This window comes from Heteronotia binoei, chromosome 3, assembly GCF_032191835.1.
Source record: "Heteronotia binoei isolate CCM8104 ecotype False Entrance Well chromosome 3, APGP_CSIRO_Hbin_v1, whole genome shotgun sequence".
Taxonomy (NCBI): Eukaryota; Metazoa; Chordata; class Lepidosauria; order Squamata; family Gekkonidae; genus Heteronotia; species Heteronotia binoei.
Genome location: NC_083225.1, coordinates 60534266 through 60550079, shown reverse-complemented (window position 1 = coordinate 60550079; position 15814 = coordinate 60534266). Strand labels below are relative to the sequence as shown.

Here is a 15814-nt window from a genome sequence, read left to right as displayed (position 1 = left end):
AACTTCCTGCCACTCAGTGCCTGCCAGCCACAAGCCTATCATCCCACCAAGAGAGTAAGAGACAGGACCTGTGTTAGCTGTGGAAAGGAGGGGCATCTTTGCAAGAACAGTCACACAAGAGCACCATGAGGAAGCAGGGCAGCTCAGCCAGGTTCCATTAAGAGAATTCTTCCCTGTTCCCGGGGTAGAAAAGAGGAGGAGAAAAGATGTGCTTTGTGAGTCTGCTGGAGGTAAGAAACTCTGGGGTTGAAGGGATACAGGTTTGACATTTCATCCATTTGTGGAAGTCTGGTGGGCCCTTCTGAATGAATATGTTCTTGTGGAACTCTTTGAAAGTCCAGTATATAAGACAAAGGATCCCAATTTCATATCACAGTGAGGAGGGCTTTGGGAGGTGTCCATCAAAAGCTTTCTTCCTTGTTTCTGTTGAGGAATGTCCTAGCAGCTGAGTGGATGTATCCAATTACTGCCACCCTTGTTCTGTCCTTGAAGGATCAGCCAGAATGCCTAAGATGTCCTGCTGAAAGCAGGGGAAAGAGTTGTGTCACTTTAAGGGAAGCAAAGCGGCAGCTGCAGGAGGGCCCTCAGGAAATGCTGGGTTGCTTCCTGACAAAGAGGTTTTGGCACCTCTTTGTCAGGAAGGGGGGGTACAAGATTTACTTTCTTCCTGATAACTGCTCAAAGGGCTCAGAAGCAAGAAGTAGTTGCCAAGTTTGCCACAATTTTTTCTGACAAGCCCAGAAAGACTGTACTTGTACAGCACATTATTTTGACAGGGTATCACCCACCCGTTGCTTCTGCACCATCCAAAGCCACTGGGAAGCAGACTGAGAGAAGAGAGAAATCAAGGAGATGCTGCAATTGGGGGTAAGTAAGCTGTCCTAAAACACCTGGACTATCCCAATAATACTGTATGATTTTGTTGCAATTACAGAAACCTGCACATTATTACTCAGGCAGATGGATGTCCTGTGCCTTGTGTGGATGAACTCTTAGATATGTGGGGAGGGCAAGTTTATTAATACTGTTTTAGTGAAAGGGCAGACTGAGATGGCTTCTGAGAAACAGGTAAACTGAGCTTTCACCGCCAACCTAAGACAATGTTGCCCTTCAGGCTGAAAAATGCCCCTATCACATTTCAACATCTGATGAACTGTTTGTTAAGGGGTTGAGGTTTGCTGTGGCTTTTTTCTTTCTTTTATTTTGGCATTAAGTCACAACCGTCATATGGTGACCCCATAGGGTTTTCAAGGCAAGAGATGATCACAGGTCGTTTGATACTGTGTGCCTCTGTGTCACAACCCGGGACTTCTTTGGTTGTCTCCCTTCCAAATACTAACTAGTGCTGACTCTAATTAGCTTCTGAGATCTTATGAGATCATCAATTAACTGATAATGTAGGAGGATGGATTCCTAACTTGAGGTGATGGCATGAAGAAGAGGAACATGCTTGGTGGGGAGGGCGGGATATAAATCAAATAAATAAATAAATCTATACACACAGCAACACAATGTATATGTTAGTACAAATGAACCCAGGGCAGGTTTAAGACAGCCAGTACAACTTTTTAAAACTTCTGAGTGATGCACTTTGTACTTCATCATTCAAAGATTCAGGTCAATTATTAACAGGTATTCTGCCACTAAAGCCAGCATGGTGCTTGGCAAACTATTAAACGGGGGGGGGGGGGGGAGATTCAGAGAACTGTCAAAAAGGAGGGAATGCTGAAGGCTGCACTTGCTGTGTTTGTTCTTAACACCTAAGGGACTGGTGATGCTTAATGCTTTGGAGAGAGGAATCTCCAGAGAGATGAAGAATATGTGGCAAAGGTTTGTTTCTGATTTTTTTATGTAGGCTTCCTTTAAAATAGGTTAGCTGGACTTGTGGTTACTAGCTATGTGATTACTTGGCTTTTGTAAGGTTTAGGAGTATTTATCTCAAGAATGTATATGCTGTATAGGTGAACCATATCATGTTAATCCATTAAAACTAGAATTATCAGTCAAAATTGTTTTATTTGATGGTGAATGTAAAAGAGTACATATGGTATTTTTTTTCTCATAAAAGTGTGTGGTGATGGCAGCACAGTGGGGATGTAGAAAGTAATGAGTTTTCAGGTTCCCCAGAACTCTTTGTCAGATTGGATGCTCACTGAAATATAATGTGCAAAAAATTATGGGGACCAACAGTAAGGAACACACAATACTAATATTACATCAAGTTTTTTGCCATTTCCTTCCTGGGCCCAGTTCAAAGTGCTAGCAGGGCTGCTAACAGCCTGAAGGTGGTGGGGCGGGGGGGGGGGAGGGAGTTCCTGCCTCTTTAACAGAGGCTTGGTGGGATGGTATTTACCAAGTGATGTTATTTACCTCTGTGTCATGAAAAATTTCAAAGTTAAGCCTCTGATAAAGAGGCAAGGCATTTTTTTCTTCCAGGTTTTTGGCAACTCCTAGTTCTGGCAGTGATCTCAAAAGCCCTATATGGCTTGGGACCAGGATCTTTGAAAGACCAGCTATGCCCCTAATGGCAGGTGTTCCTACTGAGCATACCTACATCAGTTGGCATCAGACTGCAGGAGTTCTTCAGCTTTGACACTCATGTTTTGGAACTCAGACTATCAGTGGCTCTCTAGGGTCTGAGTTCTTTCACATTGAGCTTTTTCACACAGCCTAAGTATTCCGGTATAGCAGCTGGCCAGTTACTGAACAGTAACGGGTTTCTGCTAGCATTTCAGACAGACCCGATTCAGTAACTGGCTGCTACCGGAATACTCTCACCTTTTCACACACTCCCGCGGCTGTCCCGGTAGTGAGGCGTGCCTGAGTCGTCACAAACAAAGAGCAGCTTCTTCCACTTTTCAACCCCTCCTCCCAGGTTGAAATCGCTATGGGGTGCTGTGTGAAATGTCCAGTATCTAACCCGGGAGCAGTTTTCGCGCCGTTTTTCGCCCACCGGCGCGCGCGATCTCCGGCTTTTTTTTGGGGGGAACGTCAGTTTAGATCGATATAGCGATATATCGCTATATCGACCTGTCAAAACAGCACCACCATAGGGATGGCTAGGCTCCGTTGAGATCCCTATGGTGGTGCTGTTTTGATAGGTCGATATAGCGATATATCGCTATATCGATCTAAACTGACATTCCCCCCCCCAAAAAAGCCGGAGATCGCGCGCGCCGGCGGGCGAAAAACGGCATGAAACCGGCTGGTGGAAGCGAGATAAGAGCGGAACAGTGTGAAATGGCTCGCTTCAATCACGCTTCAATCACGGAACCCTACCAGGGAAAAAAACATGTGTATGAAAACTCCCATCGCTGTCTCGGATTACTGCAAGCGGCACAATACCGACTCCCTTCCAGTTTCCACCGGTAAGTGTGAAAAGGCCCATTATCTGTTACCTGATCTTTTTAACTGGAGAAGTCAGGGATTGAACATGGGATCTTCTGTGTACCAAAACAGATGCTCTGCCACTAAGTCAGATCCTCTCTCCCCCTGACTAACTGGCCTTTGAAGAATCTGTGCATGTTTAATTATTTTCTGTCACAAATGCAGTTTAAAATCCATCCTGAGAAAATTCTATTTGGTAGTGTTGCTGTTCTTCATATAGATACACTCTGGCTGTTATGCTAGCATCCTTCTTATTTTTCCAAACCTGGGGACTGGACACATCAAAACCCAATATTTTGCTAATAATGGCAGATGACCTTGGCTATGGTGATTTGGGCTGCTTTGGTAATACCACAATTAGGTAAGTGTAACTTTGAAAGTAATTCAGTTCTGTCCCGTGTCCCCCAATCCACAAAGGAGAGAGCCAAAGAAATATATATAGGATATGTGCACACATTTTAATAGTACCACAGAACCACAGTAGAAAGTAAAGGTATTTATGAAGGAAGAAATGCAACCTAGAATTTATTTTTTTAAAATATATCTATCATCTATCTATCTATCTCTGCTTATATGGCTATTGCCTTAAGCAGACGTTAGAATCAAATATTATTTTAAAAGACTTTACTCAGTATCTCATTGACTGTTGAAAATCAAAGAAAACATTGAAATAAAATGTGCAGTGCAATTACTTAGTCTGAGAGCCAGTTTGGTGTAGCGAGAACCAGTTTGGTACAGTGGTTAAGAGCGGAGGACTCTAATCTGGAGAACCTAGTTTGATTCCTCACTTCTCCACATGCAGCTGCTGGGTGACCTTGGGTCAATCACAAGTCTCTCAGCTGTTCTCTCAAGAGCAATTCTTGAAGAGCTCTCTCAGCCCCATCTACCTCACAGGAAGAGGGAAGGAAGGAGATTGTAAGCTATTTTGAGACTCCAAGTGAAGGGTGAGGTATAAATCCAATCTCTTCTTTTTCTTCCTTTCTAAATAACTGTGGTAGTCCAAAGAATATGTTCTTGGTAGTAGAAAGTGCCTTTAAGTCACAACCAATTTATGGCAATCTGTAGAGTTTTCAAGGAAAGAGACATTCAGAGGTGGTCTGCCATTGCCTGCCTCTGTGCAGCAATCCTGGGCTTTTTAGATAGTCTCCCATCCAAGAATTAACCAGGGCTGAACCTGCTTAGCACTGAGATCTGATGAGAGCAAGCTAGCCCAGGCCAAATGTTTTCTTATATAAGGTTTAGAGAATCTCTTGCTTCATTCAGGTTTGTTTCATGTACAAATTAATTCTAGCCAATGGAAGTTTTAGAAACAATTAGCCATTAGTGTAAATTGTGCATGAGCAACTAAAAACAGTTAAACCTCTCATATAAAAAATCTTTTTGAATTTTACAACCTATTGGTAAAGGTAGTCCCTTGTGCAAGCATCAGTCGTTTTCGACTCTGGGTTGACGTTGCATCATGATGTTTTCTTGGCAGACTTTTTATGGAGTGGTTTGCCACTGCCTTCCTCCGTTAGTACCTATTGGTGCCAACTGGTAATCTTGCACCTGCTATAAGCTGATTCCTCAGACTGGGAAAGCGAGCCAATATTCTATTTATCTTTTTTAGCAAGTCACTCTTACATAATAATGCCCCAATGTTTCTATAAGAGGTGCAATTGTTAAATCAATTATTCATAATGAATTTTTAAAATTAAAATATAATATCTGTTTTGGTACCTACATGTTACAATGTTTTGCAGGACATTCATTCGTAGGTCTTCATAAGTCAGAAGCAACTTCATGGCACGTAACACGCATTCAGCCCTTTATATTGCCCCACAAATGAAGGAAGCTTTTTTATTGCTTTATCTTTTCTTAGTCAATGAGTAATCTGTAGACAGGATTCAATTGATGATGTTATCATAGTAAAATATCACTTTTTCATATCTAGGACTCCTAATATTGATCAACTAGCAAAGGAAGGAGTGAAACTTACTCAACATATTGCTGCAGCATCCCTCTGTACCCCAAGCAGAGCAGCTTTCTTGACTGGCAGATACCCCATCAGATCAGGTTGGCAATCTCTTTAGTGGATGACTGGTGCTCAGGAACCTGGAGGAAAATTTTGCCTTATAGTGGTGCGCTGAAGACAGTCATGAGCTCCTGCCTTCTGTGTGACAATGTACCTTTGGACCAGGGTATGGCTAGAGAGCATGCAATTCAACAGACTTGCTGCAGCTAAGCTGGTCTGAGTTTGATTAGTACCTGAGTAAGAGATCTCCTGAGAACATACGGGCTCCACTTGATGTTCTATAATCAAGGAAAGATGAAGTAATATAAATGTAATAAAATAAATGAAGAATGTATAACAGGCCCCGGCATGACAAAATAAGGCAAGTTCCTATGCCTCTTATGAAGGAACATAGGTCTCTATTGCCATCTAGCCTACTTATGCCACAAGTGTGTGAAGAATTTGCACAGACCACCATTCCAGTAGTCAGGCTGCAACTACACTGCCAGGGGATCATTGCCAGGGCCATTTACTGAGCAGCAACTGAAGAAGGCACATGGTAGACTTACGTAGGCCAAGCCAGAGATCTCAAGCAGTCAGTGAGATTTGAGATGTTATAATTCTTGCTTGCTTTGCTTGCTGGGATCATCAGTTCAGGCCACACCCACTAGACAATCTTCACAAATATCAAGTTACTGCTGACTTACGGCGAGTCAATAGGGTTTTCACGGCAAGAGACATTTAAAGGTGGTTTGCCATTGCCTGCCTCTGCATCCTGACCCTGGTATTCTTTGGAGGTCTTCCGTCCAAATACTAGCAAGAGCAGACGCTGCTTAGCTTCCAAGATCTGATGAGATGAGGCTATCTTCCCACATTCCTCTATCATAATGAACCTGGACAAGGATGGCAATGGGGCTTATTTTCCCCTCTCTTTCAGGTATGGCATCTAGCAATAAACAGCGTGTCCTTTATTGGACTGGTGGCTCAGGAGGGCTCCCCACCAATGAAACAACTTTCGCAAAGCTATTACAGCAGCAAGGCTATGTCACTGGCCTGATAGGTACAGTATATAGATCTGTTTAATTACTTTGCATTGACTGGTACATTTTCCAGATCTTGGGCTGTGACTTGAAGATTTGCAGTTTCAGACTCCAACTGAAGAATTACATCTGAGTGAGCACAAGGAAGCAAACTGTTTCCCAAGGGTCTAATTTGAACCTTCTCTCCCCATTCAAAGGTTTAAACCCCATTCAAAAGAAGCCTCTGGATGGCCATTGTGAGATAGGATAGTGGACTAAACGAATATTTGATCTGACCCAAATGGCTCTACTGAGATTATTTGTTTTTCTATTGGCTTCGGCTAAAGTATAAGAATTAATGGGGAGCAAGACTTGAGTAGCTACCCTGAATAATTTGCCTTAATTAAATGAAGCTTAATTATGCAACTGCATACTGGTGTCATGTTGCCATTAGAATACAGTTGGTAATCGGATTGGGAAGGACAGCCTCTTGATTATGTGCATTTCCATGGAAATGTGCTAAGCAGCACTGGTTTTCAGTATTTTACCAACATTGTGAATGGGCCTTTCATAACAGGAGGTAAAAGAAATACTTTGAGGCTGATGACTAACGATACATTTTTGTCTTTTCAGGAAAATGGCACCAGGGTTTGAACTGTGAAACCCGCAACGATCACTGCCGCCATCCTTTGAACCATGGCTTTGATTATTTCTATGGGACTCCTTTTACCCTTGTAAATGAATGTCACTCTAGGAAGAATCCTGAGGTTGGAGTAAAACAGCGAGCTACTTACTGGTTTTACACTGAGATAGTGGTGATTTTGGTGTTCACGCTTCTGCTGGGAAAAGTGACTGGTCTGTGCTCTGTAAAATGGAAAACAATTGCCTTCATCACATTGTGTGGCATTTTGTTTTTCTTCTGTTGGTTTGTCTGTTATGGATTTGTAAATTATTGGAATTGTATCATATTAAGAAATCATGTCATTCTTGAGCAACCAATGGATACAGAGAAGTCTGCTTCCAGGATACTGAAAGAGAGCATCTCTTTTATTGAACGGTAACCAATATTTTTTCCTCTTCCTTCATAATTCTGTTAGATTTCAGATGTGCATCCTTATTGGAAATTTCAAGTAAAGAAGTGCTTAGGATGAAATTCAACTTCCTTTTCATTTGTTACAAAGGGTCAAAGGGGTGCTTTTAAGATGCTGCAGGCAGGGTGCCCCAACCCTTCCCCCCGCTTACTACTATGAGGCCCAAGGGGTCCAATGGGCCATTGCCAATTGGCAGGAATACAGCCTGATGCCAGCCAGAGGCCAAAACCCTTAATGCAGCTCAGCTGACTGGCAGAGAGGAGAGCTGGAAGATAGGGCTTTGTCATTCATGCCCTTGTGGGCCAGTTGGCCAAAAGGAATGCATAGGCAAGACACAACAAGGGCCCAACCAAACAAAAGTGTGAAGACACAGGTTGGAAGCTAGTTGGCCAGGAGGGGATGAGGGGATGCCAACTGCAAGGAGGAATGAATTTAGGTCTCCCAGTGAGCTTCATTGAACAATGGAGATTTGAATCCTGTTCTTCTGGTTCTTAGTCTGATATTCTATTATGTTCTGGCAAACTCAATTTAGGGCTTTGTTATTCATAATCCAGACTTTAAACTACTACACTAGGAGGACGTGAGCTTTCTCTTACCAACGTGGCAGTGCTTAGTGTGAGCTCCCAGTTTTAGTCCAACCTTGCAAATGATTTGGCTGCTATGCACACCACTATGCATTCCCTTCTCCTTCTCCTCTTCTTGAATTTTATGGACTCAGCTTCAATAATTATTCCCTTCCACTAAGATGAAGGGAAAAGGAACCAATTTGATCTAATCCTACCAGTCAATGTAGTATATTTCCCATAATATTTGGTTCAGTGTTGGAGCATCATGATTAGATCTGTTTTCAACTATGAATCTTGTTCCATTTATAGATACTCTTTAATAGGGGAAAAAATTAAAGGTGTTCTCTCTGTTCTGTTTTTTTTGACCACAGAAACAAAAAAAGACCATTCCTCCTCTTTGTTTCCTTTTTGCATGTCCATACACCACTTGTCACCACAAAAATGTTTTGTGGGAAAAGCAGACATGGTTTATATGGAGACAATGTAGAGGAAATGGACTGGATGGTAGGTAAGTCATATTTTTAGCAATTCGACTTTCTGAAGGGATAACATAGTGACCTTCCTGGTACCTTTCTCCTTGTTGTAAATTGGTAGGAACTTGAATGTTGCTGTGTTCTTGTTCCTTGTCCAAAAATTTCTGATCATATTAAGAACACATGTGCATTACTACAGATATAGAATATTGTACAAGCCTTTTTCCTGATAATAGATTTTCTTATAAAAGACTCTTTTTTATTATTCATCCCATCAAGGTAAAGGACATATTTGGTTCATCCCATCAGGATAACTGATATCAGGAAATGGGAAATGAAAGTGAGGAACACTTGTGTATTCTATATCTGTAGTGATAAATTCATGCTCTTAATATGATCAAAAGAAACTTTACGGATGCAATTTCTGATTGGCTTTAAATGAATTCTTGGAACTTTTTCTTTCCTATACAGGAAAAATTCTTGCTGCTGTTGATGAAATGGGATTGAGGAATAACACTTTTACGTACTTCGCATCTGACCATGGAGGATTTTTGGAGGCAAGAGATGGAGATGTCCAGCTAGGTGGCTGGAATGGTATATACAAAGGTAAGATCTGCATGTGTACCTGCAGGACTTTGAGGGAAGGAGAAAAAAGTTACCCTGGACCTTAAACATTCTTAGATCTAACTTTTAATTAAAAATTGAATAGATTGGACACCTATGAAATTTTTCACCAGCATAGAACTTGAGTGTTAAAACACTACTGAATCTTGTTTCTATTGAAGTAGAATATGTACAACAAACTTCAGCATCTACAAGTATTATAATAGTGTGGAGATCCTCAGAGCCAAAGCCCAACATTATAAAGCTTCCCGGAACAGTAGTTCATAGGAGACTGTGAACCCACCTTATCAGATCTTGACCATTAGAAACCATTTTTGTAGCAAAGCCTATGTGTTTATTTGGATGTTATATGTCTTGGTGGCAAGACCCAGGAATTGGGAGTTCGGACTGACCAGTTACAATTTACTGAAAACCAGTTGCTGGTGGTACACTTGTCTGTAAGTCCATTTCTAGGATAATAAAGTGTGCGGTGGAAACAGAAAAGGTTATTTCATGATTCATGGGATAGTAGTATTCACAGAAGTAATGTTTAGGTTGTGGTGGTATAAAAAGTTGGTGTTCCACTATGGCAGTTGGTGTATAGTGAAAAAAAATAGGTTTATTTTATTTATATCCCGCCCTCCCCACCGAAGGCAGAATCCGGGTGGCTCACAGGTTAGGTTCTACATTATTTTCGTTATAACTGTAACAGTTACCTCAGAGTGAGAAAGGTGCATAACTTGGTCCTTTCAAGAGGAAAATAGTAAAAATATTTGTCAAAATGATGTGTGTGAATGACACTGAACAGCAGAAAATTGGTCATCTGCAATAAAATGACTTTGTATACTGTTTCATCTATGTATACCAACCTGTCTTATCGCGGACAAAATGAACTCTTTTCACTCAGTTCAAATAATACATCTTTTGTAAGCGGGGAGGCTTGTCTAATGTTGACTGCAGTTCTAACCTGGCTATAGTTATCCATGATGAGGTAATATCTAGGATAGATTATTGTAATGTTTTCTATGTGAGCCTGTATTTTTAAATACTGTGTTTTGAAAGTTCACATGAAAAAATATGCTGGCCAGATTGCTAATGTGCACCAACTTCCATAAACAGATTACCTCTGTGTTAAAAATTTTTCTTAGCTTCCAGTTTGTTTTCAGACTTTATTTGAAGTACCAAAGTTAACCTTCAATGCCTAAATGGCTGGACAGCTAAATGGCCCCACATGTGGCCCACATTCATTTATTTTAGATATTCACTTGAGACCCTCTTCATATTACCTCTGCCATCACAGTTGAGGCAGGTTAATGGATTTGTCTTCCTAGATATGTGTTCCTGACACCAACTTTCCTTACTTTCAAGTACCAAGTTAAATCTGACAGGACTTCTTATACATTTAATATTTAAGATCTTTTAAATTTTGTTTGCATTGCTGGGGGGGGGGGAGTTTGTCAGGGTGAGGCAAAAGATGAAGTAATGAATTTTAATTTTCTCTCAGCCTTTAATGACTTGTCTCTTCTATCATTTCTTTCATGATAGGGGGAAAGGGCATGGGAGGCTGGGAAGGAGGAATACGTGTGCCTGGGATAGTCAGATGGCCTGGAATGGTCCCTGCTGACACTGTTATTGATGAACCAACACATCTTATGGATATTTACCCCACAGTAGCTCACCTGGCTGGGGCATCATTGCCACAAGACAGGTACAGAATGCTGGTCTAAATTCAATTCAGGTTAAGAATGCCACATTTTTCAGTGAACTTGTTTGGCAGACAAACGTACTTTGTTCATCACTCACAATCAAACTGTGAGGTGATCAGGGATATGCTGGAATTTCACCAAGCAGCTCAAACAGCTGCTGTACACTAAGTTTGCTGCTGCCAGATAGTCACAACTGATAGGGGATTATCTTGGAGTTGGATTCTGACCTCAGCTACTTAGCAAAACAGCTATCCTTCAAAGTTGTCAAAGAGAAAGTAGAAAGAGCTCCTTGGACTTGAAGACCAAGCTTGGTATAGGAGAAAGAAAAGGGAATTCTGCTGGGCATCTGTTACACACACACACACCAATTTACATTTTTTTGTACTGAATTTTTTATTGAATTGAATTCTACGGCGAACATTAGCTCTAATTATTAAACACCTTTTTCCATCAATCTACTATAACATTCATCTGCATTTTACAATAGAAAACGTTCTGCAATTAATCCACATACAATTGTTATACCAATACTAACCAAGACTCATTTTATATTCTGAATCTTATTATCTTATATTGCCCATTAATTACCATTCAGTTCCCCCTATTTCATTTTATCCTAAACACCTTAATAACAATAATATCAACCTAATTACCTTCATATTCTAGATTAAACTTTCTTCCACTAACTATTATCACATTTTCCCCTTCTGTTTGCCTTCCAAGAAGTCAGCTTCACCTAGATAAAAAGGAAAAAAAAATACTATTTCTCAGCAAGTCTGCAAGGATATGGGTGATCAGAAGAACATGACTTCTATCTGATCAGCTGGGAGTTGACTCCTGATTCCCACCTCCCAAAACACCCTTTGATCAATGCAAAGCAAACTTTCCCTAGAAAGAGATCAGAAACCAGATTCCATTTAATGTCTCATCAACTGTTCCTATAGATGCATGCCAACAGGTTGCAAACAGCCCAATGGAAAGTGAGTTGAACTGGCAAATGTTTATGCATCCTTTATTAAGGCATTATTTGATTTCAGCAATGTACAATTTGAAAAAATAAATTCATACTATCATAACCTTATGTTTGGTTCAATGAAACTTTTCACTCCTCATACTCCTAAAACCATATTCAGTACTTCTGTCCTCAATACTGCAAGGATTTGACTAAGGAGAATGAAAATATTTCAAGTTTTTAAGAACATTTATTCATACTAAGTCAAAATAATGATAGTTGTCCATTCACAACTATAGGTTTGCAGATATAGTATCCAGATGTTTTGTGGGGTTGTGCATAATTTGTGGCTAGGTACAAACAAATCTTCATATTTAAAGTCATTACATGTTTAATTCATCAACTTCTTCATGTGAATACATTTTTGAGCATTTGAATACATGACATGGTTCTCTCTTCCTTCCATAAAAGGATACAGAAATCCTTATTTGTTGAGATACACATAAAGATCTCTTATAAACTTGGGGAATGGAGCATTCATTCTAGTCCATGCGTGCTATGCTTGCACATATATATATACGTTTAAAGGGGGAAGTTATTCAGATGGGAGTTCTACAAATATACTAAGGTATTGTATCCAGAATAGATCTGCTGATTGTGTAACTAAACACAAAATCCTGGCTGATGACTCATTAAATATGGGTCTTTCTTTCTTACAGTTGAAGTATGAAGTTTGACCAGGGGGAAAAATGTAATAAGGGCCCATTTTAATTATATAAACTGATTTTTAAACAATTTAACTGATGTGTTAAAGTGGTAAAGCAGCAGTACTGCAGTACTGTGGTCTGAACTCACGACCTGAGTTCAATTCCGGTGGAAGCTGGATTCAGGTAGCCAACCCAAGGTTGACTCAGCCTTCCATCCTTCTGAGGTCAGTAAAATGAGTACCCAGCTTGCTGGGGGGAAAGTGTAAAAGACTGGGGAAGGCAATGGCAAATCACCCCGTAAAAAGTCTGCCGTGAAAACGTTGTGAGAGCAACGTCACCCCAGAGTCAGAAACGACTGGTGCACAGGGGAACTTTTCTTTCCTCATTCTATCCTGAAACCTTGAGAACTATACTGATACTGACTTAATAAATGTTGTCATTTCCTTCACATTAGAGTAATTGATGGCCGGAACCTGCTACCATTGCTGCAGGGATCAGTGCAGCACTCAGAGCACAAGTTCATGTTTCACTATTGTGGATCCTATTTGCATGCAGTGCGATTGTACCAGAAGGAGAGTGAGTATAAAATATTTGTCTTTGTAGCAGATTGTTATATTTGAATAAAAAGAAACCATAGCTCAAAATTTGAAGCATTAAGCATGATTGGATTGATACCCATTTGAATTAAACTGACACCCATTGGTTTATTTCTTTGTTTAAAAGTTTGAGAATCTGCACTTCTTGCAGAAAAAAATCAGCAGGAACTCATTTGCATATTATGCCATGCCCCTATGACATCACCATTGTTTCACACAGGGTTTTTTTGTAGGAAAGAAGTCCAGCAGGAACTCATTTGCATACTAGGCCACCAAGACAGCCAGAACTGCGTTCCTGTGCATTCCTGCTAAAAAAAAAAAAAAAGCCCTGTGTCTACAGATTAAATCACTAACCCAGGTAACCCAGCTGTGTCCCTTAAACAGAGTGAGATGCAACATAATAGATAAAGATAGTAATAGGTTTGAATTGACCTATAAATGTACACATTTTTAAATTTCACTTCACTTTTCAGTAATACTGTTTTCCCTAGTTTCCATAACAAGGAAGTTGACTAGTGATGTTATGAAATTCACCACTAGAGGGCAGAATTACCTGTGGTTTTCTCCTCACAACTTGTATTTACTTTCCTCAACAGTGACTGTGTTTCAATTTTTTTAACAATAATAGAATTTCTAAGTGGTTATGATATCTGAAAAATGTTCCATTCAGAAGAACCAAAACATACAGACTAATAAAAGTCCAAAAAGAGTCATTTAATAAAGTTATACTAGGATTAATCAAAACAAAACTGTAAGCTTTTGAATTGCACAGAACTCCCCATCAGGCTGGATCATCAGGTTTGATCCTAGGTAACTGTAGAGCCTGTTAGCCTTCATGCCCCCAAATTAGTTCTAATACATAGCGAGATCACAAAGTTTTCAGCACCCAGCAACAATAAAATGAAAGTGATACCAGTTCTTTGATCCTGTACAAGCTGAATATCTGCTATTAAGAACTCAAGCATAGGAGTTTATGAATAAGTATGTGGATTTTGTGGAATTACAGTTAACAAAACTGGACAAATAAACGTATCATTGTGGGTTAGCAAAACCCTTCTTCAAACTAATTGTATGCCATGTATCCAACTAAATAAAACAGATTAATCGCAGTTGAACCAGTAACAGTGTGGCGCTGTTGCTCCAGTCAGAATATCAACTATGACTGATAGCTAGACTGCCTTACTAATCTTTCCCCTTCTTGGGTCTGAGCAACTAGCAAACAACTCACCCCCTTGCTGACGACTGTCCTCTTGAGGGTTATTTTTAGAGCCAAAGGCTTTGTGAAAGGAAGAATTGGAATTATATTACCCCCCCCCCCCAAAAAAAAGCATTTCTCCAAAGCAGCTGACTGTTTATCTTTACTGGCAAAAGCTGTATGCCAATAAAGGTTACAGAAGAAAACAGAAGCAGCTCAAAGCACATTTCCAGAAAAATGTTCCATTCAGAAGAACCAAAACATACAGACTAATAAAAGTCCAAAAAAGAGTCATTTAATAAAGTTATAATAGGATTAATCAAAACAAAACTGTAAGCTTTTGAATTGCACAGAACTCTCCATCAGGCTGGATGTCTTATACAAAACAGTCGGTGCGGGAAGATGATGTTTGGGGGCATTATGGAAATGCCTTTATGTGGACATATGGACATATGAAGCTGCCTTATACTGAATCAGACCCTTGGTCCATCAAAGTCAGTATAGTCTACTCAGACTGGCAGTGGCTTGCCAGGGTCTCAAGCTGAGGTTTTTCACACCTATTTGCCTGGACCCTTTTTTGGAAATGCCAGGGATTGAACCTGGGACCTACTGCTTACCAAGCAGATGCTCTACCACGGAGCCACCATCCCTTCCCAAACATTTAGTGAGTCTTACAATTTATTTATTAGACTTATATCTTGCCCTCCTCACCAGAACAGGCTCAGGACAGCTGTGTTAGAGATGCAATTGGGTCAGATGGTATTAGGTGCCAACAAGTTATAAAAGGTACCAAAAACTAGTGGGACAGGCCATTTGTTTGGCTTCACACTCTCCCTTTGAGACTATAAAAGCCAGCAGTTCAGCCTATGTTTCTCTAGCCCTGTGATATAGGTTCTTTGTAGGGCAAAGAGCAGAAACAAAACAGGAGTAGTCCTTACTTTAATAAAAGCAAAAATTAATTTAGTTGATGCACTATTGTGAACTAATTATATCCTAATGCCAGTAGTAGTAATAAAAAATAAGGTGGGGAAAGAAACTACTTTTGGGGGAAATTGAATTGTGTATTTTAATTTTTTAAAGGCTAGTTTCTTTCTCCTAGGTGGTGCTATCTGGAAAGCCCATTATGTGACTCCGAAATTTAATCCAGAGGGGACTGGAGCCTGTTATGGACAAAGGATGTGCCAGTGTTCTGAGGAGGCAGTAACCTACCACAACCCTCCTTTGCTTTTTGATCTCTTACGTGACCCTTCTGAAGTCAACCCTTTGTCACCAAATTCTGAGCCACTTTTTAACACAATTGTAAGTCAGATCAAAAAAGGGGTAGATAAGCATCGTAGGACACTCATTCCTGTCCCCGATCAATTTGGTGTGTATAATAATATGTGGAAACCATGGCTGCAGCCATGCTGTGGTACTTTCCCTCTCTGTTGGTGTAATAAAGGAAGTGGTGATGACCACATAAGAATTTTTAAAAATGGGTCACCAAGGAATCTTCTTTAATAAATGTTTTTAGTGTCTTACACTCA

General features: G+C 40.3%; 1 protein-coding gene across 1 annotated transcript; it reads left to right on the top strand.

Moving 5' to 3' along the window:
- The first annotated feature begins 1688 nt into the window (after positions 1 to 1688).
- Positions 1689 to 15814, top strand: LOC132568278 (arylsulfatase H-like). Its single transcript, XM_060233917.1, has 10 exons — positions 1689 to 1830; positions 3608 to 3748; positions 5321 to 5442; positions 6318 to 6440; positions 7033 to 7456; positions 8428 to 8564; positions 9001 to 9135; positions 10678 to 10840; positions 12952 to 13073; positions 15388 to 15814. The coding sequence occupies exons 1-10, from the start codon at positions 1775 to 1777 to the stop codon at positions 15786 to 15788; spliced, it is 1824 nt and encodes a 607-aa protein (XP_060089900.1). The 5' UTR covers positions 1689 to 1774; the 3' UTR covers positions 15789 to 15814.